Source organism: Onychostoma macrolepis, chromosome 13 (assembly GCF_012432095.1).
Source record: "Onychostoma macrolepis isolate SWU-2019 chromosome 13, ASM1243209v1, whole genome shotgun sequence".
Taxonomy (NCBI): Eukaryota; Metazoa; Chordata; class Actinopteri; order Cypriniformes; family Cyprinidae; genus Onychostoma; species Onychostoma macrolepis.
Window position 1 is genome coordinate 8,755,806 of NC_081167.1, and position 19,147 is coordinate 8,774,952.

Sequence of the window (19,147 nt, forward strand, 5' to 3'; positions counted from 1 at the left end):
ACGACTTACAAGACAAGGATTAAGAAAAAGTTTCTTGGTTTTTTTATATATTTACTCACCGTTTTACTCTCAGTTTCTACACAAAAAATATTTTAGATTTTGGCATAACTACAAAAAATAATTCATTATAAAATTGTCAACGGTTAAATTCAAACGGAGATATCATCTTTTAAAATTATGGCAGCTTAATGCGTACAAAAATGGCTCGTAGGGACTACAACCAGCTACTTCCCGGGTTCGTGACGTAACGAACCCAGATAAACCCCACCCCCGGGAACATGCAGCAAAGGGGGCTAGGCCATGCTGTGTTGCTTTAGATAAGAGGAAGAGAAAACTAGGGGTGCATGTAAAAATCTATTCATATATGAATCACGATTCTGTCTTCTAACGATTCTAATGGATTCACAAGTTTCAAAATCAATGTTCTAAAGCAGCGGTTCTCAATCCTGTTCCTCGCATCCCCCTGCTCTGCACACACTCTGCATCTCTCTCTCTCTCTCACTCATTCAGATCATCAGCTCAGCTCCAACAATTAACTATTCCAATTATACACTTATTTTCACACAGCTATGAGAAGCATTATACATGGACGCAGTTGCTGTGCTGTATTAAAGCTTTAATCAGGATAAAACCGTATATTAAAAGCTAACAGCAGCAGTAGTATTTACAAATAACAGCGTATCTGAAAGTAAGATACAACAAACAAACATACCATTAAGAGCCGTGCTTGCAAAAGTTTTGCGCGATCCTCTTCACTAATACACTCTACGTCTCAATCGGGCTCAAACTGATAAGCAATATATGCGACATCATTGTGTACAATACAACCAGAGCACATGCCGCTGAGTTGAGGGGCAGGACATTTAGATGCGCACAAGGCGGTTTAGCGAATCACAACACACTGAGCCAGCTAACCAATCTGAGCCTATCGTGTACTTCTGAGGGAGGGGCTTCATAAAACCAGGAAATAATTGGAGCGTTTATCAGAGAAGGGACAGAGCGGTGTAGAATAAAGGTAAATTGTGTGAAAAATAATGCGTTTTTAAAAAAAACGAGGCATGAGCATGTTAGACGGCACCCCAATCAAGCTAACTAAAAAAAAAAAAAAAAAAAGTCAACCACCCCTTTAAAGGATTATTTCACTTCCAGGACAATTTCCTGATAATTTACTCACCCCCCTGTCATCCAAGATGTCCATGTCTTTTGATCTTCAGTCGCAAATAAATTAAGGTTTTTGAGGAAAACATTTTTTTCCATATAGTGGACTTCAATGGTGGCCAATGGGTTGAAGGTCCAAATTGCAGTTTCATTGCAGCTTCAAAGGACTCTACACGATCCCAGGCAAGGAATAAGGGTCTTATCTAGCGAAATGATTGGCCATTTGAAATAAATAAATAAAATAAAAAAAAAAAAAAAAAATATATATATATATATATATATATATATATATATATATATATATATATATATATATATATATATATATATATATATATATATATATATATATATATATATATATATATATATATATATATATATATATATATATATATATATAAATACAGTAAGGAAAATAAGTATTTGAACACCCTACTATTTTGCAAGTTCTCCCACTTAGAAATCATGGAGGGGTCTGAAATTGTCATCGTAGGTGCATGTCCACTGTGAGAGACATAATCTAAAAAAAAAAATCCAGAAATCACAATGTATGATTTTTTAACTATTTATTTGTATGATACAGCTGCAAATAAGTATTTGAACACCTGTCTATCAGCTAGAATTCTGACCCTCAAAGACCTGTTAGTCTGCCTTTAAAATGTCCACCTCCACTCCATTTATTATCCTAAATTAGATGGACCTGTTTGAGGTCGTTAGCTGCATAAAGACACCTGTCCACCCCATACAATCAGTAAGAATCCAACTACTAACATGGTCAAGACCAAAGAGCTGTCCAAAGACACTAGAGACAAAATTGTACACCTCCACAAGGCTGGAAAAGGCTACAGAGAAATTGCCAAGCAGCTTGGTGAAAAAAGGTCCACTGTTGGAGCAATCATTAGAAAATGGAAGAAGCTAAACATGACTGTCAATCTCCCTCGGACTGGGGCTCCATGCAAGATCTCACCTTGTGGGGTCTCAATGATCCTAAGAAAGGTGAGAAATCAGCCCAGAACTACACGGGAGGAGCTGGTCAATGACCTGAAAAGAGCTGGGACCACCGTTTCCAAGGTTACTGTTGGTAATACACTAAGGCGTCATGGTTTGAAATCATGCATGGCACGGAAGGTTCCCCTGCTTAAACCAGCACATGTCCAGGCCGACTTAAGTTTGCCAATGACCATTTGGATGATCCAGAGGAGTCATGGGAGAAAGTCATGTGGTCAGATGAGACCAAAATAGAACTTTTGGTCATAATTCCACTAAACGTGTTTGGAGGAAGAAGAATGATGAGTACCATCCCAAGAACACCATCCCTACTGTGAAGCATGGGGTGGTAGCATCATCTTTGGGGTGTTTTTCTGCACATGGGACAGGCGACTGCACTGTATTAAGGAGAGGATGACCGGGGCCATGTATTGCGAGATTTTGGGGAACAACCTCCTTCCCTCAGTTAGAGCATTGAAGATGGGTCGAGGCTGGGTCTTCCAACATGACAATGACCCGAAGCACACAGCCAGGATAACCAAGGAGTGGCTCTGTAAGAAGCATATCAAGGTTCTGGCGTGGCCTAGCCAGTCTCCAGACCTAAACCCAATAGAGAATCTTTGGAGGGAGCTCAAACTCCGTGTTTCTCAGCGACAGGCCAGAAACCTGACTGATCTAGAGAATTTCAGACCCCTCCATGATTTCTAAGTGGGAGAACTTGCAAAATAGCAGGGTGTTCAAATACTTATTTTCCTCACTCTATATATATATGGATAATATATATATAAAAATGGATAAAAAGTATATATATATACACACACACTTTTTAACCACAATTGCTTATCTTGCACTAGCTCGACCTCATGCATTAAGTAGTCACATTGGAAAAGTCACGCATGACATAGGTGGAAGTAGCAACCCAGTGTTTACAAATCGAACGTGTAAAGAAAGTCAAACGCCCTTTACAAAAATAGGTAAAACAACGATGTTGGTCAATTTTGAAGTTGGAGGAGAAAAGTAGATGGAGTTTTTCACCCTACCCTACCTTTTTGAACCGAAGTACACAGACAAAGAGCTAACCATGCGTGACCTTTCCAACATGATTACGTAATGCGTGAAGTCGCGGACACGCAGCGGAGAGCTAGAGTAAGACAAGCATTTGTGGATAAAAAGTATATAATTCGGGGGTTTTTTTTAGAAAATGACCAATCGTTTCACTAGACAATACCCTTATTCCTCGGCTGGAATCGTGTACAGTCATGTAGGTGCATTGAAATTGCAATTTGGACCTTTAAACTATTGGCCACCATTGAAGCCCACTATATGGAGAAAAATCCTGGAATGTTTTCCTCAAAAAACTTAATTTCTTTGCGACTGAAGAAAGAAAGACGAACATTTTGGACGACATTGGGGTGAGTAAATTATCAGGAAATTTTTATTCTGGAAGTGAACTAATCCTTTTAAAACTGGAAAAACTGGGGAGAAAAAAAACTTTTTAAAAGAAAAAGAAGAAATACCTTAATTTTGTTTTTGTTCTGGCTATTTTAATATGACTTATAAGTCGTATTGAGGCCCCCTTGGAAAATTGTTGAGGCCTCCAAGTGGACCCCGGTCTCCTGGTTGAGAACCAGTGCTCTAGACCATAATGTACAGGTTACCATTGGCTAGTAAAAGCAACTACAAGACAGCGAGAAAATTATCTGAAAAGTGAGACATGCATCTCAGAAAAGCTGTAGCTGGAGTCACTGTTTGTTCTGTCCAGTTCTGTACTGGGTTGCCAGGTCCGCATAACAAACCAGCCCAATCACACCCTAACTATCCGAATTCCAGGGGGTTTCACCTTGGTCACAATAATGTTCCCGGGGGGGTAAAAAAAAAAAAAACCTGTGGCAACAGTATGAAAGTATCCCAATTCTACAGGAAAATCATGGACTTGGCAACACTGGTTCTGTACATCCTACACTGTTTAAATCCTAATGTGATTTTTCAGGTCTGAATTTGAGTGAAGAATGTGGTTGTCACTTGTGTAGATAACCAAACCATACAGTACTTTTACAGAATGGGATTACAGACTCAAAAGAAGAGTGACAGCCACATTTAGCTGCAGTGTGCATGTGGGCAAAGTGTGTTTGATCAGTTACACACGATTACAATAACACGATTTCTCTGTATTCTCTGCATGCACCTTAATCTTTATCCAAATACAGCTCTGGCTTCATGATACAATGACAAATTCCTAAAAAAAAATGTTGCTGAATAGAGGAGGAAGAATTAAACAGGAATTCACTCAACAGTGCATTGAATAAAATAAACTACGCAACATACTATAGAATGTATGGAATAAACACAAGTCCTATATAAAGTGAAAAAAACAACAGCGACTCAAAACACTGTCAACATTTGCTATGAAATCTCATCCGTCCATAAAACTATTGCTTTTGTGTGCATGCTATATGGGTGACCGTGAAGGAGTGTTTATCCTAGCATTGCCAAAGCGAGAGTGGTTTGAATTTTATTCGCCAATAAGCCTGTCAATCTGTGTGTCTGTGAGCGTGTGTATATGTGTATGTGTGTGTGTAGAGCAAGGAGCGAAACAAGACAGTTGGACTTGAATGCACACACACCAATGCCTATTTAATTAGAAATGTGTATTAGAATGTTCGTGGTCACAGGGTCCTTATGGGGCATGAAATAACAAGCAGCTGTGTTCAGAGTGTGTGTGCGTGTGTGTGTGGAGAGGTTTATTAGCTCAGTCCATAAAGGCAGTCTGGGATTCGCACAGGGACGCCCTAGGCTTAAGATCTGAACGCCACACAAGCAAGGCACTGCCTCTGAAATACTAATATTGGCCCTTATTTCTGCAAACCCCCCATCCCAGACCATTCCCCCTCTACCAGGGCTTAGTCTACTGCTGGTCTGCTGTGCGCTTTGATTTCTCCAGCCTGACAGCCTTGCAAAAAGCGAACCCTCTCGACATCATAAGACTCTCCATTGTCAATAAAATCTGAGTAACCTCTACTCTTGCTCTAACGTTACACTCCTCAATGAAATCGGACACAGTTAAATCACACACCTTTCCTCTTTTAGCATTACTATTTTGGTTGGCTTTATGCTGACCAGAAACCAGAAAGCACAATACCTGAAATACTTTTTACACCTATCAAAAGGGTAATCGCTTTGGTCAGCATCAGAGAGGCTTTGTATTAATTTAACCAGGCCTATCCGTAAGCCAGATTTAGAGAGATTCAGTGTGACAATAACTACAGTTATGCCTCCCGCATGTAGCTTGCATCTTTATCTAGCCTCAGGCATTCACATGTGGAAGCTTACTAAAAAGAGATAGACAATAAAGTGCTCTTTACCCAATTTCCTAAAAATCCTCCAGGTTGGACAGTGTATTTGCAAATCAAAACAAGCTATATGAAGCCCGTTATAATACTTTGATTATGTGAGCACATCTGTGCTGATTTTCTTATCTATTACTACAAGTAAGTGTGCTTCAAATACAGTACCATTCAACATTTTGGGATTGGTAACATTTTTAAAAAAAAAATTTAAATGCTAAAATGTTGTGAAATATATCAAATTTACAAACGGTTTTGTAATTCAATGCATTTTAAAATGCAATTTATTCCTGTGATGTAAAGCTGAATTTTCAGCATCATTACTCCAGGCTTCAGTGTCACATGATCCATCAGAAGAGACCAATAATGATTTCTATTTTAATTAATTAGAACATCTTTAATTGTTCGTAGCAGCCATCTACATTTAAAATTGATAGACAATTTAAAAAAAAAGACAACTACAAACTTGGCACCTTACTGGTTTACTGGGATTCAAGAGGATACAAGAGCATGTCTGGTGCACATTCTCTATTATGACAGGAATACAAATGGGCCTTCTTCAAAATGATTGATCAGATGTGAAACCATGCTGGCAGGAGACACCAACAATACAGCTGATAAAACAACCCATTAAAAAAGACAATTGAGCCACTCAGCCTTTGCTTAACTTATTCCGGCCTCCTGTTGGATAAACATAGCAACAGTATGATCTGCACATTGAAAACTAGCACATGGCACTCGCAGAAACTGCAGATACCTGGTCATTTTGTCAGTCTAGGAAATGCCAACTGTCCTGTCAACATGTCACCAACACAAAGGGCTGCGGGACGAAGGCAGAGGTGTTGAAATGGCCCAAAACCCACCTTAATACCCATCAGTTTATGAATGTCCTCGGCTCCCTGTGTAGAGTTATGAGGAGCCAGTGCCCTCTCCTTTTGCGGTAACAAAATGAGCAGGCGTCTAACACAAGTCTCCCAACTCTGGACCAATTACCACCTCATAAGAATATACTTAACAGAACATTAAAGAACAATCCAACACAGCCACACAAAAACACTCAATACTTCTGCCAATTATGGCAGACATCTCACATTAGACAGGTACAAGAGACTAAACACCAACCTGTAATAACCCTCTGCATTACAGTAATGAGCCTCCAGTGAAAATAATAAAACATTACAAAAATAAAATGTGTGTGCATTGCAGTAATGACAAAAATGTTTCTACTAGAAGAATTATTTTCTTTAAGCAAAATATGTTGTCTTTTATCTCACTGAGGAAACTCCCTTACATGAGCATCTCATGCCTCAAAGCCAGTTTGAAGGACATTTCAAGCTGCATACAAACAGTGCTTTCAAATCAGCAGAACGTCTGTTTACATGAGAGTAATATTAATTCAGAAGGCAGAAAGTAATTAAGCAGTCTTGTTTGCTAATCATCATCTGCTGCGTTGATGAGGGATTACTGCAGACCTCACAACAAAAGCTGCCAGTGTAACTTGAGTCAATTTGCATGTCTTCACCACTCTCTACAGAAGGAGCTTGACTATTTTGAGAGTCTCGAGTACAAATCAATTTTTCTTCGGTGCGGTGTTGAACTACAGTACGTTTAGGTGACTGGATCTATCTTTGAAGCAGGAAATTAGACAAATGGGAAAACCGAAATGGTCTTGTTGTTAAAATAGTACATAATAAATAAAAAAAATAAATATTAAAAAATAAAAAATAAAATCACTACAATCCTCCAGGGTACACAGTGTCTTTACAAACTAAAACAAGATGAAGCCCATTGCAATAATCTGATTCTGGTTCATTACATCACTGCTATTCTTTCTTGTCTATTACTACATGTAAGTGTGCTTCAAATACAGTACCATTCAAAAGTTTGGTTTTGGTAACATTTTAAACATTTTTAAAAAGTGATATCGTGAAATTTAAAAAAAGAAAAGAAAAAAAAATTTCTGTGATGGCAAAGCTGAATTTTCAGCAGTCATTATGATCAGCATGTCATACGATCCTTCAAAAATCATTCAAATGTGCTGATTTTGTGCTCAAGAAATGTTGAAGAGTTATGGTGCTCAATTTTTTGCTGGGAACAATGATGCATTTGAAAAGTTTGAAAAATTGGAAATATAAATCTTTTGTTGCTGTAATGTAAAATCCTGTGAATTTTGATCAATTTAATATATCCTTATAATATAGCGAGATATTATATTTACATCTTTTAAAATATGAATTGGCTGACATTAAATTTTGAGCTGAAATAGGCTGATAATTATTTCATATTTTTTAGTGACAACCAAGTATGAAAGCACAGTGTGAAAAAAAGGATATTCATGAGATTCTGATATTTGCTGAAAATTACATTTAACAGTGTTATTAAATTATTGGTGCTTTTAAAATTAATTGAGCATTAGATAACACTGATTGTGGTAAATTGCTAAATCAATCAATCTCTAATACTGGCTAATAACCATTAAGGTACCAACATACAGTGCATCCCTATTTTATATTACAACAAAACCTTACAATACTTGATTTGAACCTGTAACACACTATATGGAAGCTTTCTCAAGCAGAGCAGTATATAATTTCACTTCTCTGGTCCCTATAATTGCAGCTCACACACCTTTTAACATTTCTTCTCTAAAGCACTGGGTTGGCGAGGTCAGACGTTTAGGTCGGGGGGTGTGGACAAGCTGCATGGAGTCGGTCGGCTTGTCGTGCTCCATCTTGTCCTCCGTTCCTGTCAACATAACACCCCACCAACACCACCTCCACCTCCTCCATACACACGTACCCCCACCCCGTGAGCCTTTCATAGCACAGAGTATGATTAATAGTTGTGCGCTGGGCCCCTCCGTGCACTCAGCACATTGTTGAGAGGCTCTGAAACAGGACAACAGTTGCATCCCCACCTAACACTGGGCCTAAGCCCCGACTGTCAGTCCCCGGTTAGAGCACTGTTAACTGGCCAGATTTACAACTACTAACCAGCACTGGGTTGCTGCTTGGCAAAGAAGAGACAAGCATCCATCATCACGACTTATGGAGCGTTTTATTACAGCGGGACAGAGGCCATGATGAGCATGCTGCCACCCTGAGTGACACCAGTACAATGCTGTGGGTGTTAAACTTACCACAGGGACGGATGACTAGCATATGAAGCATGTACTGTGGATTTACAGCGCTAAAGTAATACTTCAACACACCTTTGGAAAAGCATCTGCGCGACTTAAAGTAATGCATTTCATTATTCAAGCCCAAGTGCTGCAGCTACACTAAAGCCTTTGTTTTGGGACTCTAGCTAACATAAGTGAATTAAGTATTTTTGATATCAATCAGCTGTTGCGTCACCAAACTACATTTTTACATTACTCCCCATCGCACACTGGGCCACTTTCATGAAACATTAGTAGAATTATTTTTTGTAAATCATGTGCAAAGCTGTTCTGATGTAACTTTTTGGATTCATGACTGTACGTTTAAATTTTCAAAATGTAAGTTGGTATGAAAAACAATTTACACCCACTCCCAATTATACGTAAAAATAAAAAATAAAAAGTTTTTTGTTTTTGTTTTTTTAGCCAAATGGAAATATTCAACGTATTAATATCTGACCAAATTAATTTGTTTAATTATAGTCACATAGTCAGTTTGCCTTCTTATCATAAATTACTATTATTCTGAGCACCAGATGTTTCTGCAATCTTAGCACTTTAATTCATTAATTTTTTGTTAGGGATCTCCAACTAGTCTCTTTTGCATTAATGCAATATATTGGATCCAAACCTGAAAAAGGAGTCCAGAAGATTCCACAGCATTCCTGCACTCAAGTAATTCACGTATGTAAATTCGTGGGCGGGGATTATGCAAATCGTGAACGAACGATGCACCCTTTTTACGAATGATTGGAATTCATTAACATACACACGATTAACAATCAACAATTAAAATCAAATCTGAGGTTTATTATATGTGAATCTGGAAGATAATTTTTGGGAAGGTCCCATCGGTCAGACAGGTAGTCCCACCCCAAAGATTTCTTGAGTCAATATTACTGTATCAAGCTAATCAAGACAATGATGCAAATGGCGTCATAATGTTTTGGGACATTAAATTAAACAAATTAACCTAAAAATTAATAGTTGGATGTTTTTGCATAATAAACAGGGGCTAGGACAAACATTTAAAATTAATTATTTAAAAAATTTTAATGCTTAAAAAATACTTCAGCTTGAGTGAGGTTTCTCAATTTATAATACATAATCATTAGTGCCATCAATCGATTAAAAAAAAAAATTACTAATTAAATCACTTTTCTGAAATGAATCCCACCTAACATTAAAGTTTTTAAATATACTTTAATGCTGCGATAATTTCACATTCAATCTTCAAATTAATGTAGAAACAAAGGCATTATATTTTAAATATTTGTTTAATGACATCTTTTTTATGACTGAAGGCGAGTATCACTGATACCAATACTACTGATGTCTCTATGTTTTTTCCCCCTAAATATTTAACCATTGACTATATCCATCCAACATTACAGTATAATTGAGAGCTATCAATTTTAACAGTTATTAGACTAAGTGAACTTAAAACAATCTTCACATAAACCAGTCCCCCGCTCTACATATTTTGCATGCCACTCTTAGTTAACACACCTGATTCAGATAACCAGCTCATTAGAAGTGAGCTCCGTGCATGAACTGTGTTGCGATTGACATGATCCCTACATAGTGTCCATTGCTTTCTACTCCCTGAGCAGGGGAATCCGTTGAAGTTTACTTCACTTCGGAACATTCATTCACATATTGGCGCTGCGCAGCGTCTTCACACACAGACGAAACTTACTAGAGTGTGACATAAATGCATCTGTAAATAAATACAATTTAAATTCACGTCTCGTACACTTTAATGACCTTTAAAGGAAACCTATTCGCTCGCTTCGAACTGGAATCATGGCAGAATATCCGGTGATGTCCACTTCGCAGGGCACTTCCGTTCAAATAGAACAAATGTCTGAAGCGATGAGAGATACACACAAAATGTGCCAAGCGGGGGGGCACGAGGAATGGAATTGAGAACCGCTGATATAAACCCATTATAATAAATATCAAATTTAGCTACCTGTTCCCTTCAGCAAGTAGGAATACAGAAATTAAATAAAGTTATCAAACACTAAATTCTAAATATAGATGAATTCTAAAAGTTACAAAAGCTATTGATTTCCTCTTTTTTCTTTTGTTCTCTGATTAACAGACATCACAGCAGCTGGGATGTTAGGTTATTTTGGCTGCTAATACGTTAAGAGCTGTCACTGCTGAACGTGACGTGGATCTGACACACATCGTATTTTCTCACAACTCATTACCTTTTTTGACCCACTTCAGGTCTTAGAGTCTCATCTAATGATCTGACAAGTTGAATCGCACATATAAGATGAGTGAGACAGTTCTGGGTGTTCCAGGACAGTTTTGGAAAATCACTGCATTTCAGAGACACGTTTTTAAATCTGACTCATATATAACAAATACTTACATGCATGCACAGTTTTAAGGCTTTAAAATCCTTTTCGGTAACTTCATGACTTAACTGACAACATAACTAAGAAATTGCATGCTCGTAGTTTCATTTGCACTTTAATATGAAAATTATATATACAACACACGCCACTGCATTTGTGGATGCAACTGAAGAGCCATTGCTATGAGCACATTACAATGGCTGACAGGACAGGAAAATTAATTTTTACTGACATAAGGCCTGACAACATCTCATCTGATCGTAGTTCACTGCTGTTCTACTGAAGCGCCCTGTCACCTATACCTTCTCCGTGCTCGTTTGACTAGTGCTTGGCGCGGAGGCGAAGTTGGAGCGCACGTCGGAAAATCCCTTGTTTGATGTGGTCGTAAAGACATTGTTTGTCTAGATAAATGCAACTCTTGTCAAGAAAAAAAAAAACAGAAGCAGCAGGTGTGAGTGGGGTGCCCAACCCTAGCTCTGCCCCTGCATTAATTGCGTTAAATATTTTTAACGCGTTAAATCAAAAAAAAAAAAATGATTGCATGTGTTAACACGCTAATTGTGACAGCACTAATAATCATTAAAAAAAAATTTTACTCATGACAATTATTTAGGCTTGTCAACAAAGAAATCAGACATGTGTGGTATTAGTTACAAGGTTAAAACATTAGCAAGTGTTCTCTTCTTATCTCTCATTAGGACAGGAGATCAATGTGGAGAAGAGGAGCCAGGGACAGTCCAGAATTGTTTTTGATGGAAACCCAGGACAGGAGATTGGGCGTAATGGAAGGAGGCCTCACTCCTCAGGGGACAGCAGTTGTAAATTCCTTCCAGTGAACCTCTCACTATTCACCAGGTTAGGTCATCTCATCTCTTTGACATTCACATCGGGACAGTAACCCTGCCTTTAAACCTTCTGCTTAGCATTAGAGGTTAACGACAATAATTTGGATATTACGTATGTATCACAATACGGGGCAATGTCAGCATGATGCAAATATCAAGGCTGCTCCAATGACCAATTTCTGTTGATACGACTTGTCAACTTGCCTGTCATCATGACCCATTCTTCAAGCTGAATTCAGTGAGGCTGACTACATTACCACCTTAATCAACTCAACTGAAAAAAAAAATCAGAACATGTTGTAAAGATAATTAACATGTTATTTCTTAATATCCATCCTAATAGTCATTACTGTTCTTTCTGTCTATATTATTCTGTAACATTAAATCTAAGTGACTTCGAAGCATTCATCACATTGAGATTGAGAACACTCACACTCTACTTTCTATTTGTTTGCAATCTCAGATGACGTTACCAAGGACATGAGTGGCAGACCCTCATGTTTTCTTTCCTCTCACTTCCCTTGAAGGGGATAGGGAATTTATTTGCTCCATTTGCCGTGGTAAGTAAACATATTTGCATTTGTGTCAGTCTGAGTTGACTTATGACTCTGCTCTTTTCTGTGCACATTCTAACAGATCATCTAGGTATGATATACACGCACATATCAAATGGCAGAGGAGTCCATAGGTCCTCAGAGGAGCAGGATATTCCCACGTGCCCCGGGAGAAACCCTTGTTGGGACTCCAGCACATAGGCGCAGCTGTGAGCCAGAGACAGATCACACTTGACCTTGAGCTATAGTTCACTTTACATGCGTGTGTTAAGACTGAAACAGAGGACACCAGTGGCCGGCTGCACAAAAGTTAGTCATCTAATTTTTTCTTTAAGACTGGTCATAATGTTTTAAAGTCAGTTACAAAAAGGTAGGCTTGTCTAATTTGAATACGAAAAGTAAGACTGATTACCCCTTGGCTAATAAAAAAAAAAAAAGGAAGATATAGCCTATTATGCAAAACATTTAGAAAATAAAGCCCATTTTAGAACCATTAAGACTTTTTTCACTGTGACACTGTTCATGGCAATAAACCCCAATTCTCATTATCATAATACAGCTTTTGAATTTTGCATTATGATTTTTTGTGCATTTTTATTATCATTGAATTCATTTAAAAGGCAGTACAATGAATATTACGATACAAAATAATTTAATATTGAACCCCACTGTTTAAAAGTAAAGAATGAGGAATGTGTGCTTAACTGTCATTCAAATAAAATCATGGTGCAAAAAAATTGAAAGGGTCCAAAAATTGGGCTTTTTTTCTTTAAGCAAACCATAATTTCCAACTACAAATCCAATGCATTTTGATTGCTCCAAATAGCTTAGCAACTTTGGTGAAAACGCTGTCAACCATTTGAGCACAAAAGATTTAACATGTGTGCAGGTTGGCATGTCAAGTATAGTTTCAAATATACATACGTATGGAGATAAGAATTTGCAAATACTGTACTCAGGGACCTGTCAAAGGCGTAGCAAATTTCTTAATCAAGAAGACACAAAGAATTCCTCCACAGCCCTTTGTTCAGGAGATGAAGAGATTACAGAAAGTGCCTGGAAAGAACCTGCGATCAAAGTATCACTGTGATGTTTACTGCAAAACTCAGTCGCCATCCAATCATCGGATGGTGTGGTCTGACCTATTAGAAGAGGAATTTCTTTAGTACCTGAAAACCAAACGAGGGGAAAGGCTAGGAGTACAAGGTAAGTGAGAGAGTTGTCAATCAAACAAAGCTCTGGTATTGGATCTACCGGGTGGCATCTTTAAACCTGTATTTGTATGAATAAAAATGAGAGGATTTAGTCTGTCGGCTTCCTCTGCAGACTTGTCAAAAAACCTGACCTTTGACGTGAAGGGAGGGGGAGGGCTGGAGGAAGATTCAAAGCTTTAAAGGACTAAGGCTCAGGCTGACTAGTGTATAAAAAGTAAATACTATGAGCAGGTGAGACATCTTCATTCAATGCGATGTCGACCTCCCCCCCTTTGCCTCAACAGTACGATATTCAGTGTACAGCCAATATCAAAAATATCCCAGAGAATTACTTGACCCCAGACTGAATCCCAGTTCTCAATTTGATGTTAAACAGACCATGTATCAGAGCTAGAATATCTCCCTTACAAAACCAATAGATCCATCGAGCAGTTGTCCAACAAGCTAGAAGCAAGATCTAAAGCTCATTTCTCCACACCAGTGTGTTTTTGGATTTCAAAAAGGGAGAGTCTAAAAGCTGATGACGGAAAAACACTAACATTCATTTGTCACCCCAAGATGCTCGTTTGTAATTCCAGAGGGGTTCAGGATTAACAAGAACATCCGAGTGGCTTCTGCTGCCTACAGAGGGCTATTGTCGTTTACGTTTATTCTATATATTGCCCAAAAAAAGGCTACCGTAATTTTATCCATTTTCTATTAAATCTTAGAGAACATATTAACATATTTGGACTTATCTGTAAATGATTTCAGCTATCTTTAAGAGCAAAATACTTTCTGTATGAGTTTCTTTACACATTGGACCCCACTGACTTTCATTGTATGGACAAACCCTGGCTGAGACACTGTAAAAATCTTATTTTTCACAGAATAAAGTCGGTCAAACTGGTTTAGAACAACAAGAGGAAGAGGAAATTATTACACAATTTAAATGACTTCTTAAGCAACATGACCCTTTAACATATTTGACATCATCTAAAATCATTCTATATAACTTTCCCCAAAATTAGGGCAGAAAACGCAAAAGTCTGCAGAATCAGCCTTGGCCTGCTTATCAGTAACTAAGCGCAGCTCACTCCATGAGTCTTGTGCAAATAACACCAGATGAAATAGATCATTGCTGTCACCACCTTCATGCTTGAGATTCCAAGACGAGAGACAAATCGAAAACTCGAAAAGCGATGACTTCAGTACGTCCTTAAAAAAAGTAAGGTACTTGTGGCATCTATAACAAAATGTAACCCATGTTCCTGTTGAAATAGAAAGCCGATTTCCATTTAATCTGCTACTTCATCCAATAAGTAAAGAATTATGCCAACATGCAAATCCAATTTTTGTGGGGGGAAAAAAACTAAGCAAATCTGTGGAGAAAAAAAAACTTTTTAGTCTCGTTTAGCACATTTTACAAAAACCACACTAACTACTTGAATCAGTTGTACTGCATGCGTAGGTGAGGTAGCATGAACACATGTTTCTGACGTACTAAATTCAGGAAACTTTAAATACAAAAACGGCCTTATTCAAAAAGAGAACACTTTTTTGTGGAACGAGAGACAACACTTCCTTTCCCAGAACAATCTATCTCTCGGGTTGACAAGCCTCCCTGCTATATTTACCCAACCTAAACTGCAGATGATATACTTCCAGCTGCACTCTGCCGCCATAAGCCACATGTGCCTGCCAATCAAACGACTGGTGCAGAGGAAGGAGAATGAAACCTTTATCAAGCCAGCGAAAGTGGCTAGTAAACCTTTGGGGCTAATCCACATTTCCTTCAGCAGTATCTTTTGTTGTTGGCTAAGATAAAATGGCCACAATGTGAATGGAATTACTAGGCTTTCATTAAAAAGACAGCTGGGCTACAAAAGTCCACCCAACACCATTTAAGAGATACACAGATACATTTAATTCACAGTACAATGAGCCAAAACACTGGCAATATAATATGACCCCAATTCAACTTACTTTATCATTCTTGAAAAGGCATTAGACAATATTTATGCACACTCACCAAGCACTTACTCTTTCGAATCCATTATTAAGATACAAATAGTAAAACAAAGCAGTAAGGTAAAGTCTGTAAATCAAATGAATGTGTTTAATACTTCCAGAAATAACTTGACCCATTATTGTGCATCCAAGACTACTATTCAAAAGTTTGGGGTCAGTAAGTTTTTTTTTTTTTTTAAATAAATAACTTTTAGCAACCTGATCAAAAGTTACAGTAAAGACATTTACGATGCTACAAAAGATATTGATTTCAAATAAATGCTGTTGAACTTCCTATTCATCAAATAATCTTGGTTTCCACAAAAATATTAACCAGCACAACTGTTTTCAACATTGATAATAATAATAATAATAAGAAGAAATATATATATATATTGGAATGAAGGATTTCTGAAGGATCATGTGACACTGAAGTATTGATTTATGAAAAAAAGGTTAAAAAAAAGAAAATTCAGCTTTACATCACAGGGTAAAAATACATTTTAAGATGCATTAAAATGTAAAACAGTTATTTTACATTGTAATATTTTTCAAAATATTTCAAAATAATACTTCTTTTTATCAAATAAATGCAGCCTTGGTGAACATAAGAGATCTTCCTGACCCCAAACTTTTGAACGGTAGTGAACCCAGGCTTGGAAAACAAGCATCATCTATGCAGGAATATGAAGTAGGTGAATGAAAGTCAACACTTTCTCAACAGCGCAAGAGAACTAACAAGGCCTTTGCTGTGGGTCAGAGGGGGAGTTTGGCAGATTTCTCCCTGTGTCCAGACACAGCCGCTCCTGTCCATCTCCGAGCAGCACTATTCTCCAGAGAGAGGACTCCCTGTCCAGGGCTTCCATTACAGAGGCATGACGACATGCAGACAGAGTAGAGAGCTGCTGCACATCTCATCAACTCACACCCCTCCATTAATACGCACTGAAATTCACTATGAGGAATCAGGCTGGCATGCTTAGCAGGACTTTCAGCTACCAAAGGGAAGCCATGTTAGTCGAGATTTGTGCCCCTCTTACCCAAAAGACAGTCTAAAGGGCTTGTTTTAATCAGTCATCACACTCATTAAAGTTACTTGAACTCGTAAGCCCTTAAGATTCTACAGTAATTCTGTAAACAAACCATAGGTGTCACTGTTGTGGTCATAAGTGAGCAATTTATACTAAAATATATTTGGAATTGTGGAAAAGTTCTCAACTTATTTGGGGATTCGCTTTGCCTTCAAAAGTCATCTTCAATCAGCTGTCATGACTTAATAAAATTATTATTTTAACATTAAAATAAATCAAATAGTAGGAATTTCCATTCAAGATCAGTTATAAACTGATTACAATACCCCTTTTAGTTAAAGAACATCACAGTAAGAAAAAAAAAATTTCATTTCTTTTTGAACAGAGGAACAATTACATAAAAACACAGCATAACATTTACCTTAGCTGTCCTATTCATTAAGAGGCATTTGTATAACTAGATGAACAAACACTGACATAGTTTCAATGGGACCCCAAAAATTATGAGGTGCCATACGAGCCCAGTAGTAAGACATTGAGAAAGATAATATTGACTGATTTGAAAAGGCCATCCCTTTCCTCAGAGGAAATTTAGCATACACCTGGTTAAATATGCTTTCGTTCTGTAGCAGGAAAGAAGCACTTTTGCGAATGCTAAATGAGTCTGTTTAGTTTGATCCTTCCTTGATGTGCTTCATTCTAGACTCAAATAAAGGAAAAGAAGAAATGGTGTTTTGGCTGAATGCAGCTTATCCTTTTGTTTGTGCTTTTTTTTTTTTTACTACCATCAACCAAATCTGTATTAATTAGACTGATGGAGAAAAGAGCATTTCAACAGTTGCTATTACGCAATTAAGAAGCTAAATAAATGGACTACAAAAATGACAGAAAACTGTCCAAACACCCTGTTCAATAACTTAGTTAATAACTTATCTACTGGAATCCTGAATTTGATCATGTCTAACCTTTTATGTTATTGAGGGTCTCTTTCAAGTGGCTGAAGCTGTTGAGTAGTGGGTCCTGTTCTTCATCCTGTGAAAAAAATCATCATTCTAGTTAGTGACAATTTGGCATGTTATGATTTCTAACAATATAATTTGATATTTTCATGTTATTTAAATATGGGATGCATTATGTATTAATACCATATCAAGTATTGGCCAATATTACAGATTTTCCATTAATCAGTGATTTGATATTCTATAAATGTTGATTTTGGATATTTAATTATGCATGCTAATTTCTCCTGTTATCACATTTAGATTTTTTTTATTTACTTAAATTTTTTAACATATTCTTATAATAAAACTAAATTGGACAACTTACCAAAGGAGTATGGGTACTCCATCTAGAGTTCCTCTTGATAGCAGCAACGACAACAGAAATCTCCCCTTGAACGATGTATATACTCTTGTCCACCATAGTGAATCTAGAATTTAATTAGAAATATACAATTACACACAAGTTCCAACTCAACATCAAGCATATATCGTTTTTCTGAAGGCAAGAGGGACATATGCACATTACATATGATCATCCTAGTCAGCTCAACTAGACCACAGGTTATAGAGCAGAGCTTAAAGCTGGAGGTAATCTCTGTGCAAAGCATCAGACAATGCAGCAGACAGGTAGTAGCAGCTCAGATTTCATTATCCAAGGTAGTGCCTTGTGGGGGCAAGACAGGCATAACAGAAATCACAATGTTTTTGAAGGACGTGTTGATGCAAGGATATGTCTCTCCAAAAAAACGATAATGTTAGAAATACAGATGATAAATAAGACTATGAGGCTTTACGTCAAGAAAAAGTATTTATATAGCAACTTCAGAAAGTAATCCCAACACATAAAAATCTATTTGTTTATGCAGAAAGACAAACATTTGGCTCATGTTCTGGAAAAGTGAAACTGAATCCCATCTAACCCATGGTATTATGAAATCTAGATATAACAATCACAGTGTAAAATAAGTGAATAAACCTGCATGTCAAAAAGTCATAAACTACCAATACATTCTCTGTGATTCTCAAAGTTTTACAACTATTCATATTGCGTCAACTATGGCAATGGCAATTTTGCATCAGCATTCAAGGCAGCAAAATCCTGATGTATGCTGTTAAAGGATTAGTTCAACTTTAAAATTAAAATTTCCTGATGATGTACTCACCCCATGTCATCCAAGATGTTTATGCATTTCTTTCTTCGGTCGAAAAGAAATTAAGGTTTTTGATGAAAACATTCCAATATTTTTTCTCCATATAGTTAACTTCAATGGACTCCAAACGGTTGAAGGTCAAAATTACAGTTTCAGTGCAGCTTCAAATGGCTATAAACGATATCAGACGATGAATAAGGGTCTTATCTAGCGAAACGATCGGTCATTTAAAAAAAAAAAAAAAAAGGTATATGCTTTATAAACAAATGCTCGCCTTGCTCTGTTCTGCGATGCGCGTTCATGACTTCACGTAATTACGTTGAAAAGGTCATGCTTGA

The 19,147-nt window shown here is 37.3% G+C and overlaps 1 protein-coding gene across 3 annotated transcripts in view; it reads right to left on the reverse strand.

Moving 5' to 3' along the window:
• Nucleotides 1–19,147, reverse strand: part of gbf1 (golgi brefeldin A resistant guanine nucleotide exchange factor 1) — a 90,847-nt gene that overhangs the window by 68,554 nt on the left and 3,146 nt on the right. For all 3 annotated transcript variants that reach the window (XM_058794840.1, XM_058794839.1, XM_058794841.1), the window contains exons 2-3: nt 17,984–18,086; nt 17,623–17,689 (exon numbers count right to left, since the gene is read on the reverse strand). In XM_058794840.1, coding sequence (XP_058650823.1) covers nt 17,623–17,689; nt 17,984–18,079 — 163 coding nt within the window. In that variant the 5' untranslated portion in view covers nt 18,080–18,086. The remainder of the gene's footprint in view (nt 1–17,622; nt 17,690–17,983; nt 18,087–19,147) is intronic.